General features: G+C 45.8%; 1 protein-coding gene across 2 annotated transcripts; it reads left to right on the top strand.

Annotated features, from left to right (window-relative positions):
- Nucleotides 1-16,047: 16,047 nt before the first annotated feature.
- Nucleotides 16,048-25,995, top strand: SERPINB1 (serpin family B member 1). 2 transcript variants are annotated; one of them, XM_007173886.3, is made up of 7 exons: nucleotides 16,048-16,175; nucleotides 17,933-18,107; nucleotides 19,821-19,958; nucleotides 20,634-20,751; nucleotides 22,118-22,260; nucleotides 22,346-22,513; nucleotides 24,630-25,995. In XM_007173886.3, the coding sequence occupies exons 2-7, from the start codon at nucleotides 17,940-17,942 to the stop codon at nucleotides 25,029-25,031; spliced, it is 1,137 nt and encodes a 378-aa protein (XP_007173948.2). In that variant the 5' UTR covers nucleotides 16,048-16,175; nucleotides 17,933-17,939; the 3' UTR covers nucleotides 25,032-25,995. The 2 variants fall into 2 exon arrangements, with proteins under 2 accessions (XP_007173948.2, XP_007173949.2); XM_007173887.3 differs by lacking the exon at nucleotides 16,048-16,175 and adding an exon at nucleotides 16,741-17,086.
- The last annotated feature ends 1,610 nt before the right edge of the window (nucleotides 25,996-27,605 follow it).

The raw sequence follows: 27,605 nt of genomic DNA on the forward strand, positions 1-27,605 counted from the left end.
AACTAGAAAAATGGGCAAAAGACAGTATCGTTGGAGAGGCTTTATAGATGGCAAATAAACACAAGAAAAGACGTTCAACATCATTAGCCATCAGGCAAATTAGAACCACGATGCGATGTCACTCCACATCCGTTGAAATGACTAAGATAAAAAAGAGTGATGACACCAAAGGCTGACAAGGATTTGGAGAAATTGCATCACTCAGACATTTCTGGTAAGGATGTAAACTGATACAGCCACTCTAGAAAGAGTTGGGTATTTTCTTAAAAACTAAACCTGCGGGCTTCCCTGGTGGCGCAGTGGTTGGGAGTCTGCCTGCTAATGCAGGGGACACGGGTTCGGGCCCTGGTCGGGGGGGATCCCGCGTGCCGCGGAGCGGCTGGGCCCGTGAGCCACAATTGCTGAGCCTGCGCGTCTGGAGCCTGTGCCCCGCAGCGGGAGGGGCCGCGATAGAGAAAGGCCCGCGCACCGCGATGAAGAGCGGTCCCCGCACCGCGATGAAGGGTGGCCCCCGCTTGCCGCGGCTGGAGAGGGCCCTCGCGCGAACCGAAGACCCAACACAGTCAAAAATAAATAAATAAATAAAGAAAGAAAGAAAGAAAGAAAGAAAGAAAAATCCTTAAAAAAAAAAAAAAAACTAAACCTGCACTTACTATATGACCCGACAACTGCAGCTTGACATTTACCCCAGAGAAAAGAAAACATTTGTTCACAAATAAACCTGTACATGAATGATTATAGCAGCTGTACTTGTGTTTGGAAACCACCTCAATGTCCTCAATGGATGAATGGTTTAAAAAGTTGTGGTGCTTTCTTACCACAGAAGATCACTGAGCAATAAAAAGGGAGACAGACAACAATTTGGATGCATCTCAAGGGAAGTATGCTGAGTGAGAGAAGCCCATCTGCAAATGTTACGTACTGTACAATTCTGTTTACATAATATTCTTGAGATGAGAAAATTATAGAGATAGAGAACAGATTGGTGGTTGCCAGGGGTTGAGAGATGGGGAGAGGGAGTTTGGGGTGGGTATATATGGGGACGAGAGATCTTTGTGGTGAAGGAAACATTCTGTACCTTGATTGCACAAATCTACACGTGTGATCAAGTCACCTAGAACCATGCACTTTTGGGGAAATATAACTAAAAACAAAATCTCCTACCAACCCAGAAAACCTCTCCACAAAGGTAGAAGAGAAAGGAAAGAGTTTCATGATTGAACCAGAATGTGGTGTGCATTGCAGGCAATCTGCTAAGAGACCACAAAGATAGAAAGAAACCTTACCTTTTAATACAATAACAAGGCAGGTACAACCCATTACACGTATGTTCTCAAGATAAACCATAACTAGTCCTCAAGTAAGAGGACCTGACAGCACCATTTATGACACATAGTTCATCACCTGGTAGTTGGAGTGACCCTCTGGGTTAGCTAATTGGCTTCATCCAAAGGGGAAGTAAACTTTATGACAGGAAGTAGGTTTGCAACTGCTGACGTTGGGCTCCTGCAGAAACCGGTCAGGGGAGTGGGGAGAGAGCTGCAGGGAGGGTCAGAGGACACAGCCTCAGCCAACACCTACAATCCCATCTCAGCCCCCCAACTTTCCAGCAGAAGCGTTTATGTTTCTTCCCCTCTCATCTCTGGCCAGGCGCCAGCCTCTGGCTGCCCTTCCAACCCCCAGTTCCCTGCTGTCTGTCGGGCAGGACAATTCACCCCCTTCACACCCCACCCATTCCCCTCAGCACCAGCGGGGTCCATCCCCAGGCCACCTCCTCTGAAAGCACCCGTTTCTGGACACTGCCCTTTGGGGTTCCTCCCCACTCCCACCTCCCATCCCAAGCAACTCCACAGAGGGTCTCGGCGGGCACCTCCCGGGTTCTTGAAGAGGTTCCTTGGGGGCATTACGAAGGCTCCCTGGACGCTGTGGACGCGGGGTGGACGGCCCGCTCTGCTGAGGCAGGCTCCTGGGCAGTGCCCTCAGGGAGGTTTTGCTTGGGGGGGTCAACACTTCATCGTGATGGATGGAGACCTCCCTGTGTGGAGGTGATTTGTACCGTGATGACACGTGGCAGGGCTGGGAAAGTACCCTCTGCCCCGCAGAGAGAACTTGCGCCTTTTGCTTCGCTCTTAGAGAGGTGGGCAACTTTGGGCAACAGTCTCTGAATTCCTCTGCTCACCGGCTGTCTGTCAAAGACACGGACTGATGTGGGTGACGGCCGAGGACCTCTGCAGGTCTAGGTGGACTTTCCCGTGATGCTGTCGAGCATTCTCAGCCCCTCCCGTCGCGAGCGCCCATCTGACCAGGATGGTTGGAGCCTGGAAGAGCTGAGTGATCGGAAGGTTTAGCTGTGATGTAATAAAAATGCACTCGGTCTTTGTTCCCTGTTCCCGACACAGAGCTTCGGGAGCCCCGTGGAATTTCCTGAGAGATACGAGTGTCTTCGGTTATTTACAAGGAGCCTCTCTCACCCAGACTTATTTACGCTAATAGAGGGACTCATGCTGGCCTCTAGACAGTTTCAGAGGAAGGGCTGGCCGCAGTGGGGAGACGGCGCCCTTAAGGGTTGGGACTTTTAGCATCCCCCCCGCCGACCTCTGGGGAGGGGAGGGGCTGGAGATTGAGTTCAACCGTGCGGCCAATGATTTAGTCAATCATACCTTGATTAAAAAAGGAAAAGAAAACCCCCCGAACAACAAGATCTGGAGCGTTTCTGGGCTGGGGGGTACATCGGGGCTCTGGGAGGGTGTGTGCCCGGGGCGGGCACGGCGGCTCCACGTTTCACCCCCACCCCAACCCTTGTCCTGTGCAGCTCTTCCATTTGGCTGGCCCTGAGTTGCATCCTTGACAACAAACCAGCAGTAGTAAGCAGAGCGCCTTCCTGGGGTCTGTGGGCCGTCCTGGAGAATCATGGACGCTGAGGAGGGGGCGAGCCTGTAGCCCGTCGGCCGGGAGCACAGGTGGTCCCTGGGGCTTGCGGCTGGTGTCGCAGCGAGGGCACCTCGCAGGGCTGAGCCCCAGCCTGCGGGCCCGCGCTCACCCCGGGAGCTGGTGTCAGACGAGCCGAGCGCAGGACCCCCGCTTGGTGCTGGAAGCTAACAGGTGACGAGGGGCCTTCCCGGCCGAGGACGCTCCCCTCGCACAGATGAGCTGTGGGTTCGAGAAGCTTTGAAATGACATCTTCCCGGGCGCGATGGGAAGTAAGGCAATGAAAGAAGGGGTTCCTGCGAAGGAGCTGTCGGAAGGGGGCGGGGAGCGCTGGGGTTGGGCTCCGGCCCAGGCCACCCCGTCGGGCCCCCACCCAGGAGCCAGGGGCTCGCTGCTCCGGGGGGTGAGTGCCCGTCCTCACTTGCGCGGAATGGACGGGATCCGCGGTTGTGATTCCTGGGACGCGCGCTCTCACTAGGGTTGCATTTTCCGTCGCCACACCCTAAACACGCCTGCTATTTGTCCTAAGTCTCAACGACAACATCCAGTTCTTGGGCTTGTATCGCACTATCTGTTGGGCACTGCTCCAGCCCTTCCGGGCCTTATCTATATTGATTCCAGCATTCAGGGACGTTTCACTGAATCCACCCCAGACCTTAGGAGGCTGCCGTTATCATCCTCAGTTTATAGCTGATGCAGCTGGGACCCTGAGGGTGTGCAACCTTTGCCTCAAGGACAAACAGGCAGCGCTGGGCTCAGACTCAGGTACCACGGGGGCTCCCTTACGAGCTGTCATACTGAGTTGCCTTCGTCGTCCTGATGGTTTCCTCCCTGCCCGTTTCGGAGTCTTACTCTCTTTGAATTAAGCCAGTCCTGTTCCTTCCAGCATCCCTTGCAGAGCACCACCCTCGTCCCCTCTGAGTATCTGTGGCACGCACAGCTAGATAGATCAGGCCAGAGCACGGGGCGGTGACGCTCCCCCTCGCTGAATGTGGACCGCCTGCTTCTATTAATACTAAGACCTTTGTAACCGTCTTGGTGAATATTGAGTTCGTGGTCAGTTAAAATTTCACGACTTTTTTTCATGCGAACTGCTACTCAAACAGGCCCCTCGCCTCTGGTGTCTGCAAAACTGATTTCTTAACATCTAAACTGAAAACGTCTATATTCTCTTCATGACATTCTTCATGTTGGTTTGAGATGACATTTCAGCCAGTGGAGCTCTTTTGAATCTCAGTTCTGTCACCCCCTGCAACAGAGTTGTGCTTTTTGCACACTTACTGTCCGTGTCCTTCTATGCCTCCACTGAAGCGGTTTGTGGCAGGGTGAGACAGGACCACGCCAACACCTCAAGAGAGCCACACGTTGGGTCATCTCTGCAACCAGCTGACAATTCTTTACTATCATCCTGCCCTCTGCGTAATAATGAGAGGCTTTGGTAAATGCCCTCCTCGGTCCTGAGTTCCCAGGGCAGACTTTGCACAACGTTCTGTCGTGTATCATTTTCTCTCTTATGTTATGTGTGTACTGGGACTTGAACTTGTCTTCTTTGGGCTCCACTTCTTTCTATTTATTTTGTAATTACTTCTTTTTTTTTTTTTTTGTAATTACTTCTTTTAAAATTTATTTATTTTTTAGTGAAGTATAGTTGACTTACAATGTTGTGTTAGTTTCAGGTGTATAGCATAGTGATTCAGTTATATATATATATATATATATATAAATTTTCAGATTCTTTTCCCTTATAGGTTATTACAAAATATTGAGTATAGTTCCCTGTGCTATGCAGTAGGTCCTTGTTGTTTATCCATTTTATATATAGTAGTGTGTATATTTCAATCCCAAATTCCTAATTTATCCCACCCCGCCTTTCCCCTTTAGTAACTATAAGTTTGTTTTCTGTGTCTGTGACTCTATTTCTGTTTCATAAGAAACAGAAATAAGTTCATTTGTATCATTTTTTTAGATTCCACGTATAAGTGATATCATATGATATTTGTCTTTCTCTGTCTGACTTGGGTCACTTAGTATGATCATCTCTAGGTCCATCCATGTTGCTGCAGAGCCTCCCCTTCCACGTAAATTAGCGTCGGTCTATCCTTTCCATTTGGAAAGTGTTCTCTCCCACTTACCATTCATCGAGAAATTTTACCAATCAACATCCCATCATCTGTCCACACAGCTTGATTCGCTCTGGGCTACAACCTTCATTCACTTATTCGTGCATCTACCCAACGATATTTACGGAACATCTACTCTCTGCCAGGAGCTATTCTGGACCCTGGGGTCCAGCAGCCAACAACCGGGTCGAAGCCCTGTTCCCGTGATGTGACATTCTGCTCCTCAATAGGATAATTTCTGATGGCGACAGATGCTGGAAGCAAAAGAATGTAACTTGGGATGATGGGAGAGGCCAGGGAGCACCTCCGGAAGAGGTGGCAAGAAGAGACCAGAATTAGGATGCATTGGTCACTCCAGGAAGGGGCCATAGCAGGACGAAGAAGTGGAGAAGGAGGCCTTCTAACCTGAGACCACGAAGGGAGGTCTACGAAATGAGGAGGTGAGGTCACAGGAAAACCCCGACTGAGTTATTTCACAGGTATGGAAATTTCAGCTACCCTAGTAGCAGGAACTGAGCTTGCTTGAACGAGAAAAACTATTTGTGTGATCCTGGTGTTTAGACATCTCAGCAAAGTCAGCGGTGTGTGTCATGATGAAATTACGCCCTCTAGAGGATAAAGCTATGTTACACAGCTGAAAGTTTACTGCTAGGTTTGCTTTGTTCCATTATTTGATAGAAAATAAAAAGACTACAAGAAACTCTGAGAGGTTATTTTATCTCTTTCTGTGGCCTCAGTCACTTAAGCTGATAAAGACATGAGAATATAACTGATTTAGAATTTCCTAGGAGGGTCCAGTCACCTGCAACTACAGCCCAGGGTCCAAAATTATTCATTGTCATGTAATTACTATGTCTCACCTAAAATTCTCAGACTATTTATAGGAAAACATTAGCATTTGTAAAGTGATTTTGACTCATTTTTCTTACTGTTTTAACAAATTAAAATTAAATTATTACAAACATGTCAAACAATTATTTAAGTACATGTCAAGTTATTTTCACATTTCTCTTTTTTTTTAACATCTTTATTGGAGTATAATTGCTTTACAATTTTGTGTTAGTTTCTGCTGTATAACAAAGTGAATCAACTATATATATACATATATCCCCATATCTCCTCCCTCTTGCATCTCCCTCCCACCCTCCCTATCCCACCCCTCTAGGTGGACACAAAGCACCGAGCTGATCTCCCTGTGCTATGCAGCTGCTTACCATTAGCTATCTATTTTACGTTTGGTAGTGTACATATGTTCATGCCACTCTCTCACTTCGTCCCAGCTTACCCTTCCCCCTCCCTGTGTCCTCAAGTCCATTCTCTATGTCTGCGTCTTTATTCCTGTCCTGCCCCTAGGTTCTTCATGACCATTTTTTTTTTTAGATTCCATATATATGCGTTAGCATACGGCATTTGTTTTTCTCTTTCTGACTTACTTCACTCTGTATGACAGACTCTAGATCCATCCACCTCACTACAAATAACTCAATTTCGTTCCTTTTTATGGCTGAGTAATATTCCATTGTATATATGTGCCACATCTTCTTTATCCACTCGTCTGTCGATGGACACTTAGGTTGCTTCCATGTCCTGGCTATGGTAAATAGAGCTGCAATGAACATTGTGGTACGTGATTCTTTTTGAATTATAGTTTTCTCTGGGTATATGCCCAATAGTGGGATTGCTGGGTCGTATTGTAGTTCTATTTTTAGTTTTTTAAGGAACCTCTATACTGTTCTCCATAGTGGCTGTATCAATTTACATTCCCGCCAACAGTGCAAGGGGGTTCCCTTTTCTCCACACCTTCTCCAGCATTTATTGTTTGTAGATTTTTTGATGATGGCCATTCTGAGTGGTGTGAGGTGATACCTCATTGTAGTTTTGATTTGCATTTCTCTAATGAGTAGTGATGTTGCACATCCTTTCATGTGTTTGTTGGCCATCTGTATACCTTCTTTGGAGAAATGTCTATTTAGGTCTTCTGCCCATTTTTAGATTGGGTTGTTTGTGTTTTTGATATTGAGCTGCATGAGCTGCTTGTATATTTTGGAGATTAATCCTTTGTCAGTTGCTTTGTTTGCAAATATTTTCTCCCATTCTGAGGGTTGTCTTTTCGTGTTGTTTAGCCATCTGGTCCTGGACTTTTGTTTGTTGGAAGATTTTTAAATACAGTCTCAATTTCAGTGCTTGTGATTTGTCTGTTTATATTTTCTATTTCTTCCTGGTACAGTCTCGGAAGGTTGTGCTTTTTTAAGAATTTGTCCATTTCTTCCAGGTTGTCCATTTTATTGGCATAGAGTTACTTGTGGTAATCTCTCATGATCCTTTGTATTTCTGCAGTGTCAGTTGTTACTTCTCCTTTTTCATTTCTAATTCTGTTGATTTGAGTCTTCTCCCTTTTTTTCTTGATGAGTCTGGCTAATGGTTTATCTATTTTGTTTATCTTCTCAAAGAACCAGCTTGTAGTTTTATTGATCTTTGCTATTGTTTCCTTCATTTCTTTCTCATTTATTTCTGATCTGATCTTTATGATTTCTTTCCTTCTGCTAACTTTGGGGTTTTTTTGTTCTTCTTTCTCTAATTGCCTTAGGTGGAAGGTTAGGTTGTTTATTTGAGATGTTTCTTGTTTCTTGAGGTAGGATTGTATTGCTATAAACTTCCCTTTTAGAACTGCTTTTGCTGCATCCCACAGGTTTTGGGTTGTCGTGTTTTCATTGTCATTTGTTTCTAGGTGTTTTGTGATTTCCTCTGATTTCTTCAGTGATCTCTTGGTTAGTTAGTAGCATATTGTGTAGCCTCCATGTGTTTGTATTTTTTACAGATTTTTTCCTATAATTGATATCTAGTCTCATAGCGTTATGGTCAGAAAAGATACTTGATACGATTTTAATTTTCTTAAATTTACCGAGGCTTGATTTGTGACCCAAGATATGGTCTATCCTGGAGAATGTTCCATGAGCACTTGAGAAGCAAGTGTAATCTGCTGTTTTTGGATGGAATGTCCTATAAATATCAGTTAACTCCATCTTGTTTAATGTATCATTTAAAGCTTGTGTTTCCTTATTTATTTTCATTTTGGATGATCTGTCCATTGGTGAAAGTGGGGTGTTAAAGTCCCCTACTATTATTGTGTTACTGTTGATTTCCCCTTTTATGGTTGTTACCATTTGCCTTATGTATTGAGGTGCTCCTATGTTGGGTGCATAAATATTTACAATTGTTATATCTTCTTGGATTGATCCCTTGATCATTATGTAGTGTCCTTCTCTGTCTCGTGAAATAGTCTTTATTTTAAAGTCTGTTTTGTCTGATATGTGAATTGCTACTCCAGCTTTCTTTTGATTTCCACTTGCATGGAATATCTTTTTCCATCCCCTCACTTTCAGTCTGTATGTGTCCCTAGGCCTGAAGTGGGTCTCTTGTAGACAGCATATATGCAGGTCTTGTTTTTGTATCCATTCAGCCAGTCTATGTCTTTTGGTTGAAGCATTTAATCCGTTTACATTTAAGGTAGTTACCGATATGTATGTTCCTATTACCATTTTCTTAATTGTTTTGGGCTTGTTATTGTATTTTCTTTTGCTTGTGTTTCCTGCCTAGACAAGTTCCTTTAGCATTTGTTGTAAAGCTGGTTTGGTGGTGCTGAAGTCTCTTAGCTTTTGCTTGTCTGTCAAGGTTTTAATTTCTCCGTCAAATCTGAATGAGATCCTTGCTGGGTAGAGTAATCTTGGTTGTAGGTTTTTCCCTTTCATCACTTTAAGTATGTCCTGCCACTTCCTTCTGGCTTGCAGAGTTTCTGCTGAAAGATCAGCTGTTAACCTTATGGGGATTCCCTTGTATGTTAATTGTTGCTTTTCCCTTGCTGCTTTTAATATTTTTTCTTTGTATTAAAATTTTTTTAATAAATTTATTTATTTATTTTATTTATTTATTTTTGGCTGCATTGGGTCATTGTTGCTGTGCGCAGGCTTTCTCTAGTTGAGGTGAGCGGGGGCTACTCTTTGTTGTGGTGCACGGGCTTCTCATTGTGGTGGCTTCTCTTGTTGCGGAGCACGTGCTCTAGGCGCGCGGGCTCAGTAGTTGTTGCCCATGGGCATAGTTGCTCCACGGCATGTGGGATCTTCCCAGACCAGGGCTCGAACCCGTGTCCCCTGCATTGGCAGGCGGATTCTCAACCACTGCGCCACCAGGGAAGCCCCACATTTCCCTTTTAACTATAGTAAATACAGCGCTTGGTATACAAAAATTACTTTTTAAGTTTAAAATATTTCCATGCTCATGGACTATTATAAATTTTGTTTATGTTTAGAGATTGAATATCTAAAATAAAATAGCTTGTTATCTAGAGTGCACTCCAACATGGAGATAATGTGCTCATAATAATCCCAGTTAACGTATTTACAAAACACCACTGTGAGACCTCTAACCCCACCAAGCTTCAAGTTGATCAAAAGTATAATAATTCACTTATTTAATTTCGTAAACTGAATCGGAAAACAAGCGAATTCAAAATTACTTTCGAAGAGAGGAAAAAAAAAATCAAGATTTTTGTGGATGTTCTGGATGTCCAGTAATCAGCGAGTTGAAGGTGGGGACAAGTCTGAGAGGAGCTCACTTCCACTTTCAGGCTGTGTGAGCAGCAGGGATAATTCGGGCAGGAGGAAACCCTGTAGAGGACTGACAGTCCCCTTATTCTTGTAGGACAAGCCGGCCAGGAGGACTTGGAGGGAAGCAGTGTTGGTGGCATCCACACATTCCCCTGAGGGGCGGGGGTGAAGAGGTGGTGCCTCTAGGACCTCAGGTTGGGAGAAAGGGGTGCACACTGTGTGTTCACGGGGTGACGCTCTCCTTTTGGCCCAAGACTGGTCCGCTGATGAGGGACGGGATAGGAGTGCTTACTCTCACGTGTGTCCTGTTTAGAATCAGATTCACGTTCAATGACTATGTCCTTATAACACCTTCTATCATTAATTCACCTTGTTTTGAGCATCTGATATTTGCTTTTTCCAGTTCCTTTTCTAGAATTCTATTTTGCTCTGGGGAGCACAGCCGGGGGTGCTCAGCTTTTCACATGGTGACTTGGTATTTCAGACGACCCTGACTCAAGGCTGGCAGTATTTCAAGATGAGTCTAGGTCTTCATACTCTTATAAGAATGCTAAATTCATTAGTTTGTACCATCATTGAATGCAACAAGTGCATGGCAAGCTTGTCTCCTCTCTAACCTGTTTTATCCGACTAGAAACTTCTGAACAAAATCAAGAGGACTGTAAAATTCCATCTACTACTGCACAGCACTCCCAACCCTGGTGGACACTCAGAGGACAGGGTCTGTCCTCACGTCTTCAGGCCACCCTGCCAGGGCTGGCCAAGCCCCTTCAGGACCGGCCTTCTCCCCTCTTCCTGCACGCTGTTGTCATGGCTGCATCTGCCACACAGCATTCCAGCCGGGGACCAGCCTCATGTATGTCACAGGAGGTCGTGGAGAGGACGTGACCACTGGTTGACCATCGAGCTGGACCCGGGCAATGGGAGGCTCCTCGCTCCCTCCCATCCTTGGAACGTACGTCTGCCCACAGTTCCTGCACTAGGAGCCTCTTCAAGGACTTCTCAACTTGACTTTGCAATTATAATTACAACAACTTATCAGGCATTTTGAGCTATGTTAATCTGGCAGATCACTTGACATTACTTCTTTTGCTTTATTGTGAAATATAACGTGCAGATCATAAGGATAACTGAACAGTTAATTATAAAGCATGCACCAAGTGACCCAGGTCGAGAAATCAAATCTGCCTGGCACAGGAAGCTGCCTCTGTTCCCCCTGGTCACAGCCCCTTCCTCTTGTCTCCCCACAGGTAACAACTCTTCTAACTTTGCGATAATTTCCTTGCTTTTCTCTATGGTTTTACCCTTCTGCTATATTCCTAAGCAGTACAGTTTGCTTCAGCCTGATTTTGAGATTTCTATAAATGAAATAATGTTGAAATGTTGTCTTTTGAATCTGCCTTCTCTTGCTCAACTTATGTTTTGGAGCTTCATCCATGTTGTGAATGCAGCAACAATTTGTCCATTTTTGCAGCTATATAGTATTCCATTGGATGGATATATCACAATTTATGTCCCCATTCTGCTGTGTTGATTTTTGGGGCTCACCAATAAAGGTACCTCCAACATTCCTATAAATGTCAGGATGTAAATGTGAATACATTTCTCTAGGAGATGGATTGCTGGGTCAACATTCTTAAATAACTGAACTTGAATAATGATCACCAAACTATTTTCCAAAGTAGTTTTCCCAGTTTATAATCCCCCCAGGAGTGAGAGAAGTCCAGTGGCTCTACATTCTTGGCAACACTTCGAATTGTCGGAATTTTAAAATTTTTTGGCAATGTGAGTGGAAGAGATCTCATTATGTTTTAAGCTTGTAAGTTTGTATTTAACACCTTTTTATGCATTTAAAAGCCATTTGGAGTTCCTCTTTTAAAGTGTTTATTCAAATTCTTTGCTTGGGTTTTTTTAATGTGTTTTTAATGTGCTTTGTAAAAGTTATACACAAACACGATAACAGTCTGTCTATTGTATGCCTTTCAATTCTCTTTCAGTTGTGTGGCTTGTCTTTTTAACTGTCTTAATGTTGTCTTGGTAATAAAGAGAAATTATTATTTTTAAAGTAGTAGATTTATTAATCACTCCCTTTATAGTAAATGCTTTCTTTTTCTTCTTTAAAAACTTCTTCCCTACCCCAAACTCATGGAAAATTCTCCTACATTTTCTTCTAAAAGTTTATTTCATTTTATTTTTCATATTGCTTTCATAGATCTTAAATACCCTTGGCATTGATTTTTTTGGTATAGTGTGAGGTAAGGAATATTTTCCTTCCTTTCTTTCTTTCCCTCTTTCTTTCTTTCTTTCTTTTTCTTTCTTTCTTTCTTTCCCTCTTCCTTCCTTCCTTCCTTCCTTCCTTCCTTCCTTCCTTCCTTCCTTTCTTTCTTTCTTTCTCTCTCTCTTTCTTTCTTCCCTCCTTCCCTCCCTCCCTCCTTCCTTCCTTCCTTCCTCCTTTCTTTCTCCTTATCTTTCTTTCTTTAATTTTTTGCATATATTCAATTGCTGCTACCTTTTTTAAAGTATTCTATCATCTCCCCACTGATGCCTTGCCACCTGTCATATATCAAATGTCAGTACCTGCAAAGATCTGTTTCAGCCTGCCTAGCTTCACACACACGCAAGTGCATACACACACACAAACGCACACCCTTTCTTTGGAATATTTATTGGGATTGGAATTGATTTAAAAAATCAGTCAGAGAAAAACGACTATCATTACAATATTGAGTTCCACTCAATGAACGTGATATATTCATTCAGTTAGATTTTTAAAAATTTCTGTTAATAATGTTAAAAATTTTTTTTTGTATAGAGGTTTTGCATATATTTTATTAGCTATATTTCCAGGTACTTGATTTTTTTGATGCTATTTTAAGTGGTATTTTTCTTTTAATTTCATTTTCTGTTTGTTGATAGAAATACTGGTATTTAGTCATTATCTTGCTAAACATGCGTAGTGAATCTAAGTACAGAGTTGGATAAAATGATTAGTGTGCTCATCCTAATGGTCATATAGAGAACACTGCCCCTAATGGATTTAGGATGTATCTGAATACAAGGGGTATTTACAAAAATTGACCATATACTGGGTCATTAAGCAAGTGTCAAAACACTTCTCACGACTGAAGTAATATAGAGATCATGTTCCCTAACCACAGTGCAATTAACCTTGAGGTCAGTAACGTAAGGACGATTAGTTCTCAAACATCTGTTGGTGCCTGTTTGGGATTTTCTCCTTCCCATGGATTTTACGAACCTAGCTGTGGATCTTGGAAAAATTTATACGGCACCTTTTTCATTTGGCACCTTGAACCAAGGACTGACATGTCCCCACATGAGAGTAGACAGGACACTTCTTGCCTGGATTTGGGGATTTGTGTGTGGCTGGGTGTAGGAGAACAGGAAGGGCAGGGGGTCTCACTAGCTCCTCTGAGTCCCTCGGGCACACCCAGCACAGTTAGGGGAATGGAGATGCTGGGTGGCAAAGGGCCCCGACCAGCTTCAAGCTGACTAATCCTGGTCGGAGGGTAAGGGTGGGAGGGGGAGAGACAGGAAATAATTACCTATGTTCAGTGTGTTTTGTTGCTACTTTGTACTGATTTCTGTTAAAGTATAACATACATGCAGCAAAGCACACAATTTATGTGTACAACTCAGTGCATTATCACAAAATCAATACACCTGTGTAACCACCCATGTCAAGACATGGCAGGTAAGCAGCACCCCAGAAGCCCTCCCCTGCCCAAGCCGCTCCCACTCACAACCCTTGTGTTAAAAATGAACTGGGGATTTGCTCTAATCCGGCCTCCCAAGGCAGCTGACATGGACGTGAGTGTCATGAAGGAGGTTTATAGGCACAGATCCCCAGGGATAGGAGGCACACGATGATACACCACATCGCGTGGGGCCTGGGAAGCACCCAGGTGGGCCAGGAAGCAGAGGAGGAGAGAGCAGAGGTGGTGGGGCCTTCATTGGGGCCTTTATTTGGGCTCTTGCAGGAGGGAACAGGCAAGACACGGTAGGTGCGCTGGGTAAGCTTGGGACTGGACTGGATGGTTTGGATCATTTTGGTGGGCTCGGGCTATGCGGGTGGGCTCTAGCTGCCTGGTGCTGGGGTGGTTTAGGGCCGGTGGGGCTTTGATAAAGGAGAGAGTTGAGAGTGAGGTCACTGAGCTGGTTGGTCTGTATGTCAAGGTGCGCTTGCAGCGGAGTCGTTCCCCATCTCTGGGAGCCTGCCTGCCCTGGGCTCGCAGTCTCTCCAGGATCAAGGCCCCAAATGCCAGAGCATCAAGGAAACAGAACATAGGAAAATGTAGTCAGTGCAATCTTCCTTCCTCCCCAAGGGTCCCCTTCTCTCCTGACCTCTAACCCCACGGGTTGGTTCTGCGTTTCTGAACTCCGTGTAACCAGAAGCACACAGCTCACACCGCTGCGTGCGCGCGTTCTCCTTTCGCAGTGCGCTTGGACATGCAGCCGAGTCGCTGGGCGTTGCCGCGGTTTGTTCATTTCCGCTGTTGTACGCTGTTCTGCTGTATGATTTCTCCATTCTTCTGCTTGGACCTGACTCAAATCCCGCTGTTATGAACATGCTTGCGCATGTCTCTGGGCGCCCGTCCTCACACGCATTCTGTTGGGTCTGTCCCAGGGGTCGAAATCGCTGATCTAGCCAGGGTACCACACCTTCGAGCTGAGCAGATAAGCCCAACACCGCACAGCACGGGACATGCCATCCTGCGGGTCCGAGAATCTCTGTGTGACCTTGGTCAGGGGCCGTTTACACTCTGAAGCCGCAAGAGCGCACAGAGTGGTCACTCTGCCTCGACCTTGCACAGCACGCGGATTGATGGATGATTGGTGTATGAAGTCCCTTCTGTCCGAACCTTATACAGTAAATGTATTGATTTAGGAAGTGGTTTCATTTCCTATTTGACTCAGATTACTAACTCCAGGTGAGTACAAATACAAAATGTTAGGAGAAAAAAAGAAAATTCAGAACCCGTTTTTCCTTGGTTTACGTGTCTGGGATTTTAATTTAACAGCTTTACAGCGTAGCCTCTTTCTCTCGGCTTCCTCACACCGACCTCTTGCTAGAAGCTGATGAGGCGTCTCTAGCTCTCTGAGAGATGGTGGAGACGTTACCGGTTTTATCAAACTCAACTTAACTATGACTGGCTTTCAATAAATGTTGGTTTCTTTATTCCAATCAGCTGTAAAACACTCTACAATCTTAGTTATTAAAGTCTTACTACTTTTTAAAAAAACTATAGAGAGTATTTTTATCTCGCATTACTGGGTCTTCTCTGCCCCTTATAAACAAATTCTCAGAGTCAAAAAGATCTACAAACCTATTTACACTGTATTATCCATACTAATTTTAAAATAGGATTTTTCCTTTGTCCCCTTTTCATGTTGAGATTTGCAAAAAAGCACGGGAGAAGTTTCAAGAATGCAGAATTATTACATACCCTCAAGTACTATCAATTTTGGTGAAATTACATACCCAGGCATTTAAAGGGGCGGGGGGGGGGCGGAAAGACCTCACAGAAAGAGTTACTGCTTTTATTCTTCAACGATAGTCATTCTACTTTAAAGTTACGTATAGGGGAAAAACTGATCAGTTTACATTTTATTAATTAATTTATTTATTTATATTTATTTTTGGCTGTGTTGGGTCTTCGTTTCTGTGCGAGGGCTTTCTCTAGTTGCGGCAAGCGGGGGCCACTCTTCATCGCGGTGTGCGGGCCTCTCACTATCGTGGCCTCTCTTGTTGCGGAGCACAGGCTCCAGACGTGCAGGCTCAGTAGTTGTGGCTCACGGGCCTAATTGCTCCGTGGCATGTGGGATCTTCCCAGACCAGGGCTCGAACCCGTGTCCCCTGCATTAGCAGGCAGATTCTCAACCACTGCACCACCAGGGAAGCCCCAGTTTACATTTTAGTATAATGGGTGAGAAATACTTTATTCACACGGATGGGCGTTCTCATGGTGTGCGTCGGGTATGTGAGTTGACCCAGCCTGGTGGGGTCATCACTTGCCAGGGGGGTCTTGGGGCTGAACTCATGGGTTCCTGAGGGACAGTGAATCAAGGATGCTGTTTGGAACTGATTCTGTTTTATCTCACCCTAGAGGCCCCTCCTCACACTCCCCCCAGCCCCCAGTAACTCGGAGTTTGGAGTGTTTGGATAAGATTCCAAAGAGGCTGCTTTGCCCTCTAAGAGGTGGCACCTTGTCATCTCAGTCATTCACACCTTAGTAGGAAATAGCCCATCAGGTCCTTTACGGAGAGCTGAGTTTGCCTGGAACTCAGAGAGGTTCTGGGCCCCCGCGAGCGCGCTGCGTGGCGCCCCGCTCGCCCGCCCTGTGCCCCGCCCAGCCGCAGCCCCGATTCCTAGGAAGTAAATCATCCCGGGGCAGGGCCGCCCTGCCCACCCGCGCCGCCCCCGCCTGCCAGCGACACTCCCTTCCGCTGCTATAAGGGCCGCGCTCGGCGTTCTCCCCAGACCTCGCAGGCAGCCGAGCAGCGGGTAAGGCCGGGCAGGGATCGGGGCCGGGCGGGGGAGGCTCCGATCCGCGAGCACCCCGCGGGGTCCCGCGTCCGGTGGTCACCCCGCCCCGCCGTGCGCCCCGCGGGGTCCCGCGTCCGGTGGTCACCCCGCCCCGCCTTGCGCCCCGCGGGGTCCCGCGTCCGGTGGTCACCCCGCCCCGCCGTGCGCCCCGCGGGGTCCCGCGTCCGGTGGTCACCCCGCCCCGCCGTGCGCCCCGCGGGGTCCCCGTGTCCGGTGGTCACCCCGCCCCGCCGTCCGCCCCGCGGGGTCCCCGTGTCTGATGGTCACCCCCCCCCCGCCGTGCGCCCCGCGGGGTCCCGCGCCCGGTGGTCACCCCGCCCCGCCGTGCGCCCCGCGGGGTCCCCGAGTCCGGTGGTTACCGCCACCTGCCCTGCGCCCCACCCGGGGTCCCCGGCGCCGCGTCCCCGGAGCTAGGCCGGGCGGCCTCCGGCCGACAGAGGTCGCTCCCTGGGGCCTGAAGGCGGAAGCCGAAGCCGAAGCCGCTTCAGTCCAGAATGTTTCTCTGTCTGTGACGGTTTCCAGGCAGCCCTGGCGGAGCGGCTTCTCCTTTCCGCGGCTGGAGGCAGGGAAGGGAGGCCAGTGCGATCCTAGAGATTATTTATCAGCAACAACAGTAATAATTCAATTTAGGACTTACACGCTGGGCAGCCAGCACGACTGTTCCTCTTCCTCGGCTGTATGTGCGCTGAGAGTCGAGGTCAGGTGGGGAGAGTGCTTGGCTGAGCTGAGCGCAAGGCCAGGTGCTTCACCTGCAGACCCTACCTGCCCGCAGGAGTGACAGAGGATACTTGTCACCTTCTCCTTGTCCGGCTGCCCGACCTGACCCCGGGGCCTGTGTTGGGTTCCCACTCTCATATCCTTCACCAGCTGTGAGTCTGGGGACCTCTCTAAACACCAGCAAGTGAATCTCAAAAATGAGGATACTTCTGTCTCTTTTGCTGGAATTTGCTTTTTTTTTTTTTTTTTAAAGAGCTCCTGACTTTTATTTATTTATTTAATTTTTTTGGCTGTGTTGGGTCTTCGTTTCTATGCGAGGGCTTTCTCTAGTGGTGGCAAGCGGGGGCCACTCTTCATCGCGGTGCGCGGGCCTCTCACTATCGCGGCCTCTCTTGTTGCGGAGCACAGGCTCCAGACGCGCAGGCTCAGTAGTTGTGGCTCACGGGCCTAGTTGCTCCGCGGCATGTGGGATCTTCCCAGACCAGGGCTCGAACCCGTGTCCCCTGCGTTGGCAGGCAGATTCTCAACCACTGTGCCACCAGGGAAGCCCCTGGAATTTGCTTTAATGAGTAGCAGGTAGCTATGATTTTCTAATAGAAACATTCTTTTTTAGGTAAAAGTGGGCAGTGGATTCATGGCTCAAATGAATCAGAGACTTGAACAGAGGGTGGGAAGTGTGCGCTCCCACGTGTGGTGGGGAAGGGCCCAGATGCACCTGTCTGCACGGCCAGGGCCCTTTAGGACATAGAGTCCTGACCCCATGTCACTGCTGAATCCTTGGCCAGTCACCCCAAGCTCCCACATTTGCGCACATGGAGTGTTCTTGCTCTCCGCGAGAGAGAGACAGAGAGAGAGAGACAGAGAGGGAGAGAGAAAGTACAGGTTCGTTTCAGGGTATTTCAGAGTGGCTGGCCTGAGTTGAGGAGGAGATAGGGAAGTGGCATTGCTCGTTGGCTGGTGTGGCAGGGGGCAGTTCGGGGCTCTGCTCTGTGTTGCAGCCTCACCATGGAGCAGCTGAGCACAGCAAACACCCGCTTCGCCTTGGACCTGTTCCGCACCCTGAACAAGAGCGATCCTGCCGGCAACATCTTCATCTCCCCCTTCAGCATTTCATCAGCGCTGGCCATGACCTTTCTGGGCGCCAGAGGCAATACCGCAGCGCAGGTGTCCAAGGTCAGCAGAAACTAGCTTTCCCAGCTCGTGCCTACCACAGACCGTACCAGAAAACTGTGCCTTTGAGCTCTTGCAGCGCATTTGTAGAAAACTGTATTTCGGTGTTCAGCATTGTGTGTTATATTATATATTATACTTCATGAAGTCAGACTTTCAGAAAAAGCCCCAGGAAAACTCCACTGGGATGCAGGCTGTCATTCATGGTCCAGTCTTTACTGAGCACCTGCGACGTGCCGGGCTCTGTTTTTTGTGGGACTGAGGCCGGAGCAGGAAGAAAGCTGACAGCCCCCCGCTGTGCGCTGCTGCTGTTCCGGCAACGAGTCTGCACGGCTTTCCTGTAAGCCACGTCCTCCCCCGCCCAGGACCGTCCAGTTTCTGCTTTGCCTGTGGTGCTCAGCTGCTCACATAATGTCGGCTGTGTCTTGATACTTTTGAGCATAATGACACCTAGTCGAGAAGCCAAGGGGACACGAGAGCCTGTGACTCCGTGTTCCTACCCCTGGGCCTGGCACCAGGTGTGCCCCGGTGGGCTGTGACCCCCGTTCCTGTGTGAGCAGGAGGGCCCTGCAGGGAGAGGGGGCGGGGATGCTGAGGGCCCTGCCTCTCCTTGGTGGGGGTGGAGGGCACCTGTGTGCGGGGCGTGCTTTATGCTGAGCGGGGAGCTCTGGCTTTCCTTGAAAAGAGGGGTGAAAGCGAAGGTCTTTCTAACACACGGGTCACAGATTACGCTGCACTTAGAGCCAGGGAAGGTCCAGCCCGGATTCACGTTTATGGGCCTGTTCCAGCTGCAAAGCTTCTATTTCTGTACTTTAGGAAAAACCAACCTTTTTCATCACTGCAGATACAAAAGCATTTGAAAGTTTTCAAAAATCCACTTTAAAAAAAAACTCCGGTACTAATCACTGTTAGTCGTCCCCTGCAAGGTAATCTGAGCTTCTGTTTTGAGGCTTTCCAGGAACTTTATAAGCTCAGTAAAGAACAGCCTTAAGTTTTTACCCGCATTTCCACTAAAGAGATCCGTCACAGCTCCCCCCCACACATTCCATATCTCAGTGAGTAACTGGACTTTGTACAGGGTGGAGGTTCGTTTCTTGTCCTTAAAAGCAAGGAACCAGCCCAGGCCTCATAAAACCATAAAGGGACTCTAGATGTAACTGATGTATGGGAATTAAACTTTGCGCCATGTTAAGTTTAAAGAAATTATTTTTAAGTAAGTGAGTTACTGATGCCAGTAGTGCAATTAAAAAAAATTAAAACCTCTCAATCTGTACTATCTTTGTGTACTTACATAGCTGATGATTCTTATTTTTACTGTTTATTTCTGAGAACTTTCAGTAAAATTATATTTGTATAGAGTATACATATGAACATACCACTTATGATTTTTTGGGAAAAAAGCAGACTTGTATAAATATTTAGCTTGTTAACCACTCCTATTTGTGGAACTATAATTATAACAAAAAAGTGATGGGAAAACAGTTTCCAATATACTTATTATGTTTCACCAAGCTATACATTTTGGATTTTCTATTATTACTTGTTCTCCAACGAAAAGTGACTAATGATGTTCTCCAATAAAAAATGAAAAATGATGATGGCTGGGGATCATCAATAATTAGTAATATTAATTTAATTTGATGGCAGCAAATGCCAAGGAACCAGCTTATAATTTCAAAATAAATGGTTATAGAAATAATGTTTTCTTTCTTTTAGGCTCTCTATTTCAAAGGGGTTGAGGAGATTCATTCAAGATTTCAGAGTTTGAATGCTGATATCAACAAACATGGAGCTCCCTATATTCTGAAACTTGCTAACAGGTTATTTGGAGAGAAAAGCTATGATTTCCTCCCTGTAAGTACTTTGCTCTTCATGTTCCAAAACTGACTAGACAAGGCAGACTTTTTTCCAGCACAATCAAGTCACAGAAGTGAGCTTTAATTTTTATAAACATTCAGAAAAATGATCTAGAATAAAAACACGACAGACAGTATTCCCATAAATGGATGTGATTTCATTTTCTAGTCTCCACAGTGAAAAGATTGACCCTGGCTGTTTTGCTAAAGCAAGAGTGAATTCCATAATTCACTTTCAAGTACAATCAGTATTTGCTTGTTTATGAAAATGTTAGTCAAGGGGTAGAAAAGAATTGGTAAATTTTGTTTTATTTTATTTGGGCTGTGCCGCGTGGCATGTGGGATCTTAGTTCCCTGACCAGGGATTGAACCCCTGCCCCCTGCAGTGGAAGCACAGAGTCTTAACCACTGGAGCACCAGGGAAGTCCCCAGGAATTGGTAAATGTTATACAACACTGAAACTACTGAACTGTACACTTAAAAGTGCTTAAGATCGTCAATTGAAGGCTGTGTTTTTCACTATACTAAAAAAAGTAGAAGGGTTAGAATTTTTTTTGTTACAATGAAGTATGCCTTTTGGGACAATTTCCGTTGCTTTTAAGGATTTTAGAAAACCATTTCTGTACGGAGTAGGAGTTACTCACATTTCCTTTTTTTTTTTTTTCTTAAACAGGAGTTCTTAGCTTCAACTCAGAAAATGTACGGTGCTGAACTGGCCAGTGTGGATTTTCTGCAGGCCACCGAAGACGCGAGGAAGGCCATAAACGAGTGGGTCAAAGGGCAGACGGAAGGTGAGCGAGGGCAGCCCTGGTCGTACACACTAATGCTTCCTTCCTCCTCCCGCCTCCCCCCGCCTCCCCCCGCCTCCCCCTTGCAGGTGACCCCCTCGCCCCTTCCCTAGCCCCTCAGCCTGACCCTGGGGTCCACCTTGCACTGCCCAGGGCCAGACAGCTTGCCTTCTTTCTCTCTTTCTTTTTCTTTCTTTCTTTCTTTCCTTCCTTTTTAAATACCTTTATTTATTTTATTTATTTATTTTTGGCTGTGTTGGGTCTTCGTTGCTGCGTGCAGGCTTTCTCTAGTTGAGGCAAGCGGGGGCTTCTCTTGTTGCAGAGCACGGGCTCTAGGCGCACGGGCTTCAGTAGTTGTAGCACGCAGGCTCAGTAGTTGTGGCTCACAGGCTCTAGAGCGCAGGCTCAGTAGTTGTGGCGCATGGGCTTAGTTGCTCCGCGGCATGTGGGCTCTTCCTGGACCAGGGCTCGAACCCTTAGTCTCCTGCATTGGCAGGCGGATTCTTAACCACTGCGCCACGGGGGGGATGTCCCCAGACAGCTTTCAAATGTAGGAATTCCTCAAAGTGGAAATGTAAACATGATTCAACTGAAGACGCTAAATGTTTTCTACCCATAAGTTCCCCAAACTACATTTTAAAATGAAAACTAACATTGAATGTAGACTAAAAGAGATGAAAATCTTGTGAATCAATATTTACAAGCCTCTGTGGTCATAAATACTTTTTGCCAACATCTTGTCTAAGAAACCAGGGTCGGGAGGTGGGGCTGAGTCTCCTCAGGCCGTTTTTCTGGTTTGTGTTTCTGTCGTAGTCACGGAACGGTTGAAGCACCCACAGGACACCTGTGTTCCTTCCATAAGGGACTGTCACAGCCATGCCCCATCATGAGTGGGTCCTGTGTTTCAGGGGAGGAACTGTCCTGCCTTTTGGATATTTGTTAAAAGCTTTCCTGTGAGAGTTAGGCATCTAACTTGGAAGATTTGAAGAAGGGATTTATTTATTAGTGACTAAAAACATTTTGGTTAAGAAATTTTTCTTTTCCTGAAAGAGAATGGCCAGTCACAAAATGAGGCCCACTGTTTATCACACATTCCAGAAAAGAAGAATTTTCCTGCTTTTAGCCTTTAAACAATTGACTTGTTTTGAATCATCGGGCCTTTGGGGGCAGTTTGTGTCACCCTGATCTGCCCCTCGAGTTGGTTTATTTAAAGTAGAAGCACCCCAGGGGGCTTGGCTAACTTAGTACCATGTTAAAGGAAATTAAATAGAAGGAAGCATTTGAGTTGCATTTCATTGCTAATCAAAGGTCAGTTCAAATTTGGAATTCTGATAGGTGGATTTTTAAAAAGCTAACTTTGTCTTTTTAGGGAAAATTCCAGAGCTGTTGGCCTCAGGTACGGTTGATAGCATGACTAAGCTGGTGCTGGTGAATGCCATCTATTTCAAAGGAAACTGGCAGGAGAAATTCATGATGGAGGCCACAAAAGATGCACCTTTCAGACTGAATAAGGTGAGGGGAGGTGACCGTCTAGATGACTGTGTGCTCTAAAGCCACGCTGACAATAATGTTAGTGATCTGTGTTTTAATTGTTCAGAAAGACACAAAAACAGTGAAAATGATGTATCAGAAGAAGAAATTTCCGTTTGGCTACATCAAGGACCTTAAGTGCCGGGTGCTGGAACTGCCCTACCAGGGTGAGGACCTCAGCATGGTCATCCTGCTGCCGGATGACATCCAGGACGAGTCCACGGGTCTGAAGAAGGTGCGGCCCCCCTCTCCCCGAGTGATGCGCGGACCGTGTGTGTGTGTGTGTGTGTGTGTGTGTGTGTCAGGTGTAGGTGCTTGTTCTTTGTTTAGTGAGGTGACCCGGTGTTCCTTCCCAGTTTCCTGTCACTCCTTTGTAAAGTAGCCCATCCGCATGTGCCACTGCGAAGCTCCACATGTATTTATTTATCTATTTATGTTTATAGAGACTGTTATTATTGAGGTATAATGACATGTAACATTATGTTCGTTTCAGGAGTACAACATAATGATTCTATAAATGCATATATTATGAAATGATTACCATAATAAGTCTAGTTAACATCCATCACCACACATAGTTATAATTTTTTTTCTTGTGATGAGAACTTTTTTTTTCCTGCGCATATAATTTTATTTATTTATTTTTTTATTGTACTTTTAAAAATATCTTTATTGGAGTATAATTGCTTCACATTGTTGTGTTAGTTGCTGCTGTATAACAAAGTGAATCATCTATACGTATACATATATCCCCATATCCCCTCCCTCTTCCGTCTCCCTCCCTCCCTCCCTATCCCACCCCTCTAGGTGGTCACAAAGCACCGAGCTGATCTCCCTGTGCTATGCGGCTGCTTCCCACTAGCTATCTATTTTACGTTTGGTAGCGTATATATGTCCATGCCACTCTCTCACTTCGTCCCAGTTTCCCCTTCACCCTCCCTGTGTCCTCAAGTCCGTTCTCTATGTCTGCGTCTTTATTCCTGCCCTGCCCCTAGGTTCATCAGTACCGCTTTTTTAGATTCCATACATATGCCTTAGCATACGGTATTTGTTTTTCTCTCTCTGACTTACTTCACTCTGTGTGACAGACTCTAGGTCCATCCACCTCACTACAGATAACTCAGTTTCGTTCCTTTTCATGGAAGCCCCACATTTAAATGTTCACCTACTATCAGTGCACAACGTGGCGGGAACATCTAAGGTACAGACCGAGTGTAACGCTGGCCAGTGGCAGCTCGTGGAGACTCCCTTAGATGAACTTTAGAGGACTAAATGAGGACTGTTTCATTAAAACAATTTTTTAAAATTAAAAACCCTCAAACATTATAGTATACAGTTTCACCATGTGCTATAAAATCTGCTCATTCTCACCCCAATCCACGTAGATTGTGCATTAAATGTCCAATTGCTACATGACAGAAAAAGATCCATGTGACCTGTTAGTCTGACAGATAAGCCCACTTCCTAACCTGAACTTTGCCTGCGGTTTCTGTTATTTGTAATTTAAAGGCAATGGTATCTCTTGCCAGGACCAGGAAGAGGCAAAACTGTGAAGAGTGAGGTTTTTCTTCAGTGTCTCTGGCCTGTTGTTTGCTTTTCCCCTCCCCGTCCCTGACCAAACTTGCTATTGGAAGGCGTTTAATATTAGCCATTTGCAGCTCTAGAGCATAAGTTAAAACCAGTGTGTTCCTTCTTTCAATTGTATTTCCATATTTGTCCGTTCCTGATTATAAAAAAGGAAGTCTGGAATTACCAGCATCAGTAGAAAAGTGGAACGTGCTTCTGTTCCAGTGCAGTAGCAGCAATAATAGTAACGACAGTAGCTGACGTTACGCAGCGCTTGTATAGTGTGACTCATTCAGCACTTACGGTGCTCCAAGTACGTACTACTGTGATCCCATTTTAGATGAGGAACTAGGTCCATTTCTGTTTTTACCAATGAGCTAAATCTATTAGAGATAACTTCAGCTGTGTGAGGTTCACAGATCACCACAGTGATCACTGGGGTTCAGAATAAACAGAATAAAATAAATGGAAGAAAGCTTTAAAATATCCTCTTGCATCACTCGACCAATTAGGGTAATTTTAGCCAGGATGGCCAGTGATCCAGCGTGGCAGGGGCTTGGTGAGTCCTGGGTGGATGGGCCCTTGGTGGCTTGGAACGCAGCTCGGTTCATTATCACCAATAGCCAGAAAGAAATGAAATCCTCCAAATGGAATCCGTTATGGTACAAAACATGAAGGAAACTAGTGCGCAGCTGATATGATGGGCCCATTCATTCAAACAATGCTTCATTAACTTACTTACATCACATGATTTCAGCTCTTCTTTTTGCCCACTCTGAATCCAGATCGAGCAACAGCTGACTTTGGAAAAGCTGCGTGAGTGGACCAGACCCGAGAATCTGGATCTCCTTGAGGTCAACGTCCAGTTGCCCAGGTTTAGGCTGGAGGAGAGCTACGAGCTCAGCACTCCGCTGGCCTGCCTGGGTGTGCAGGAGCTCTTCAGTAGCAAGGCTGACCTGTCCGGCATGTCGGGAGCCAGAGGCCTCTTCATATCGAAGGTGGTCCACCAGTCCTTCGTGGAAGTGAACGAGGAGGGCACGGAGGCGGCGGCTGCCACCGCGAACGTGGCCATCTTCGCCATGCTGATGCCGGAGGAGGATTTCACTGCCGACCATCCGTTCATTTTCTTCATTCGGCACAATCCCTCCGCTAACATCCTGTTCCTCGGCAGACTTTCTTCCCCATAGAGATTAGAAATACAAGGTCAAGCTTGGAGCGTTTTACCTGCCCTTTCAATGGTGACCATTTTCATAGATCTTTACCAGTAAAACTACTATCCAAAAATGAATCTTTAACCTCTTTTGTAAGCTCAGTTCTGTTGGCTGGTTACACCCATTAACTTGGCATGGGTATCTGTTCTTCTTTTTTTATGCTAAAAAAAAATCCAGTGATTTCTTTTGAATGCATCAAGTTAAAAAAAGAAAGAAAAAAATCAGACGATTCTTGACAACGTAGAAATCTATGAAGTTGCTATACTTTCCTGAGAGCCGGGGGGAACACGGTCACTCTGTCATCTGTTTTACAGATAGACTTTTGGAAGCCGTAACATAGAGACACCCTGATTGTTGAAGGGAGGCTTAAAAACAGATATTCAATTGAAATACCACAGAGCACCCCAATTAAAGGTCTGCGTTATGAAGACAGACTTGCCTTGGCAATGTCTCTGACCCTGTGTTCTGCAGGATTTGTATCCCATTACAGCCCTCCAGGTTTCAAACTATCAAAGAGCCACCTGGTGATAACCTAACCCCTCCCACTTTTTGTTCTCCCTTTTCCCTCCTGATATGAGTTGGTGTGGGATCACAAGGAATCAAGCAGTAGGTGTCTTACCATGAAAGATGCCAAGAAATGACAAAAAGAAAAATGTCGTAGGAGATACTATTAAGCAAAGAGGTGGCGCAGAGATCTCACTGTTTACCGGCTTCTGCCGTGTTTTCTGATAAAGGCTCTTGACGTCCATAATATGGTACAGGTTTTTATGGTAATGGGACGGCTTTGTGCAACGCTGTGGTGGGAGATGGGGTGAGGATGTACTCTGATTAATATAACCCTTTGTCAATGCACTCCTTGGAAGGGGTGTGAAATGCTGCATCTCTGTGCTCTCACAAAGCTGGTGGGCTGGTTAATAAAGTTTCCTAAGATTTCTGCAAACCAGACTGACCTCAGTCCTCTTCTTGTTTCTCCCTGATCTCAGACAAGCCAAGACTGCAAAAGGGGGTTCTTGGCCTGACCAATGATCACGTCTGTGCTGATAGGGAGTGACTCCACAGCACAAAACAAAATTTCAGCAAATCTCACGTTGGCAAGCATTTCCTCCTTCTTTTTTTCTTAAGATACTTACTAGCACCTGCCATATCCCAGGTGCTTTTAGCTAGGGGGACAACAAGAAAGGCCACGGTCACTGCCTTCTGCTATGCCTCCCTTTGCCTCCTCGCCCTAAAAGCTGTACTCAGTGATTTAGACTAAATCGTGTTAATCAAGTTACATGGGCTCCAAGCCACTCTGCTCAAATCCTCTGTTTTGTATTTGAGGGAACAGGCCCACGGACTACCAGTCAGTTGTTGAAATCAGAAAAACTAGTAAATTCAAGAGCAGAGACTAGATCCAATTCTTTCTTTCTTTCTTTTTTTCTTTTGGCCTCCCTGCATGCGGCACGTGGAATCTTGGCTCCCCAGCCAGGGATTGAACCTGGGCCCTCAGCAGTGAAAGCGTGGAGGCCAAACCACTGGACCACCAGGGAAGTCCCCCAGTTCATATTTTATGTGGAAAACGTCTACTTCTCATAATGGTGAACTAGGTAACTCAAACCTCCTGGGACCAACTGAAAAACCAACCAAACAAAATAAGCATCAGCCCATAGGAGGAAGGTTGACATGATCATGACGAATTACTGGGCCAAGATCCAGGAGAAACTGGCGCAGTTGGAAATCACTTTTGCCCCATATGCATTTCCCAATCCAAAAGAGAGAAATGAGGTGTGAAGCGGGGATTTTGGCAATGTTCTAGGCTAGGTAGGCTGAGTTTGGACCTGTCAAGGGCGGGGGCCCCATTATACCTCCCGTGCTTTTGTTTGACACCCTACAGGTATGAGTGAACCGTCTCGGAATGCAGCCCTGCTATAAGTCGTTGGACAGCCTGGAAAATTCCAGCCCCTAGAATTGGATTACATTCATCCTGGTTTGCTAAAACCCAGAGGCATATGGCAGAAGCAAACAAAAATCATCTCTGGGGAAAGATTACCCACAAACCTCAAATTATTTTTTTTAATCAGCTTTTCTTATACAACACCCAGCATACAATCAAAGATAACTGAATGGGTGAAGAGCCATGACAACGTATATTAAAACCAGCAAAAAAAGATAAAAAGCAAAAAAACAGTCCCACCTCCCCCAAAAAACCCCCAGACAATAGAAACAGAAGTACTGGGGGCCCCAAATATTAGAATCATCACACACAAATTATAAAACAACAAGGTTTTCTATAATGAAGATGACAAAAGACAAGGTTAAACATTTCAGCAGAAAACTGGAAACCTAAAAGAGACACTGCATCTTTGAATAAAAATGAAATAGAAATTCCAGAGCTCAAATATATAGTAATGAATGAAGAACTAAATAGATAAGATTTATTAGCAAATTAGATATAGCAAAAGAGAGAAACTGAATTGTCATGGTCAGGAGAAATCATAATTTCTTCCAGAAAGAAAACATGTAATAAATAAAATCCAGAAAGACGAAAGGATGGAAAAATACAAAAGGGAA

Source organism: Balaenoptera acutorostrata, chromosome 10, assembly GCF_949987535.1.
Source record: "Balaenoptera acutorostrata chromosome 10, mBalAcu1.1, whole genome shotgun sequence".
Taxonomy (NCBI): domain Eukaryota; kingdom Metazoa; phylum Chordata; class Mammalia; order Artiodactyla; family Balaenopteridae; genus Balaenoptera; species Balaenoptera acutorostrata.

Coding starts and splice junctions, on each gene's coding strand:
- SERPINB1 (XM_007173886.3), top strand. CDS start 17,940: ATGGAGCAGCTGAGCACAGCAAACACCCGCTTCGCCTTGGACCTGTTC. Junction 19,959..20,633: donor AAAGCTATGATTTCCTCCCT/GTAAGTACTTTG, acceptor TTTCTTAAACAG/GAGTTCTTAGCTTCAACTCA. Junction 20,752..22,117: donor GGTCAAAGGGCAGACGGAAG/GTGAGCGAGGGC, acceptor TTGTCTTTTTAG/GGAAAATTCCAGAGCTGTTG.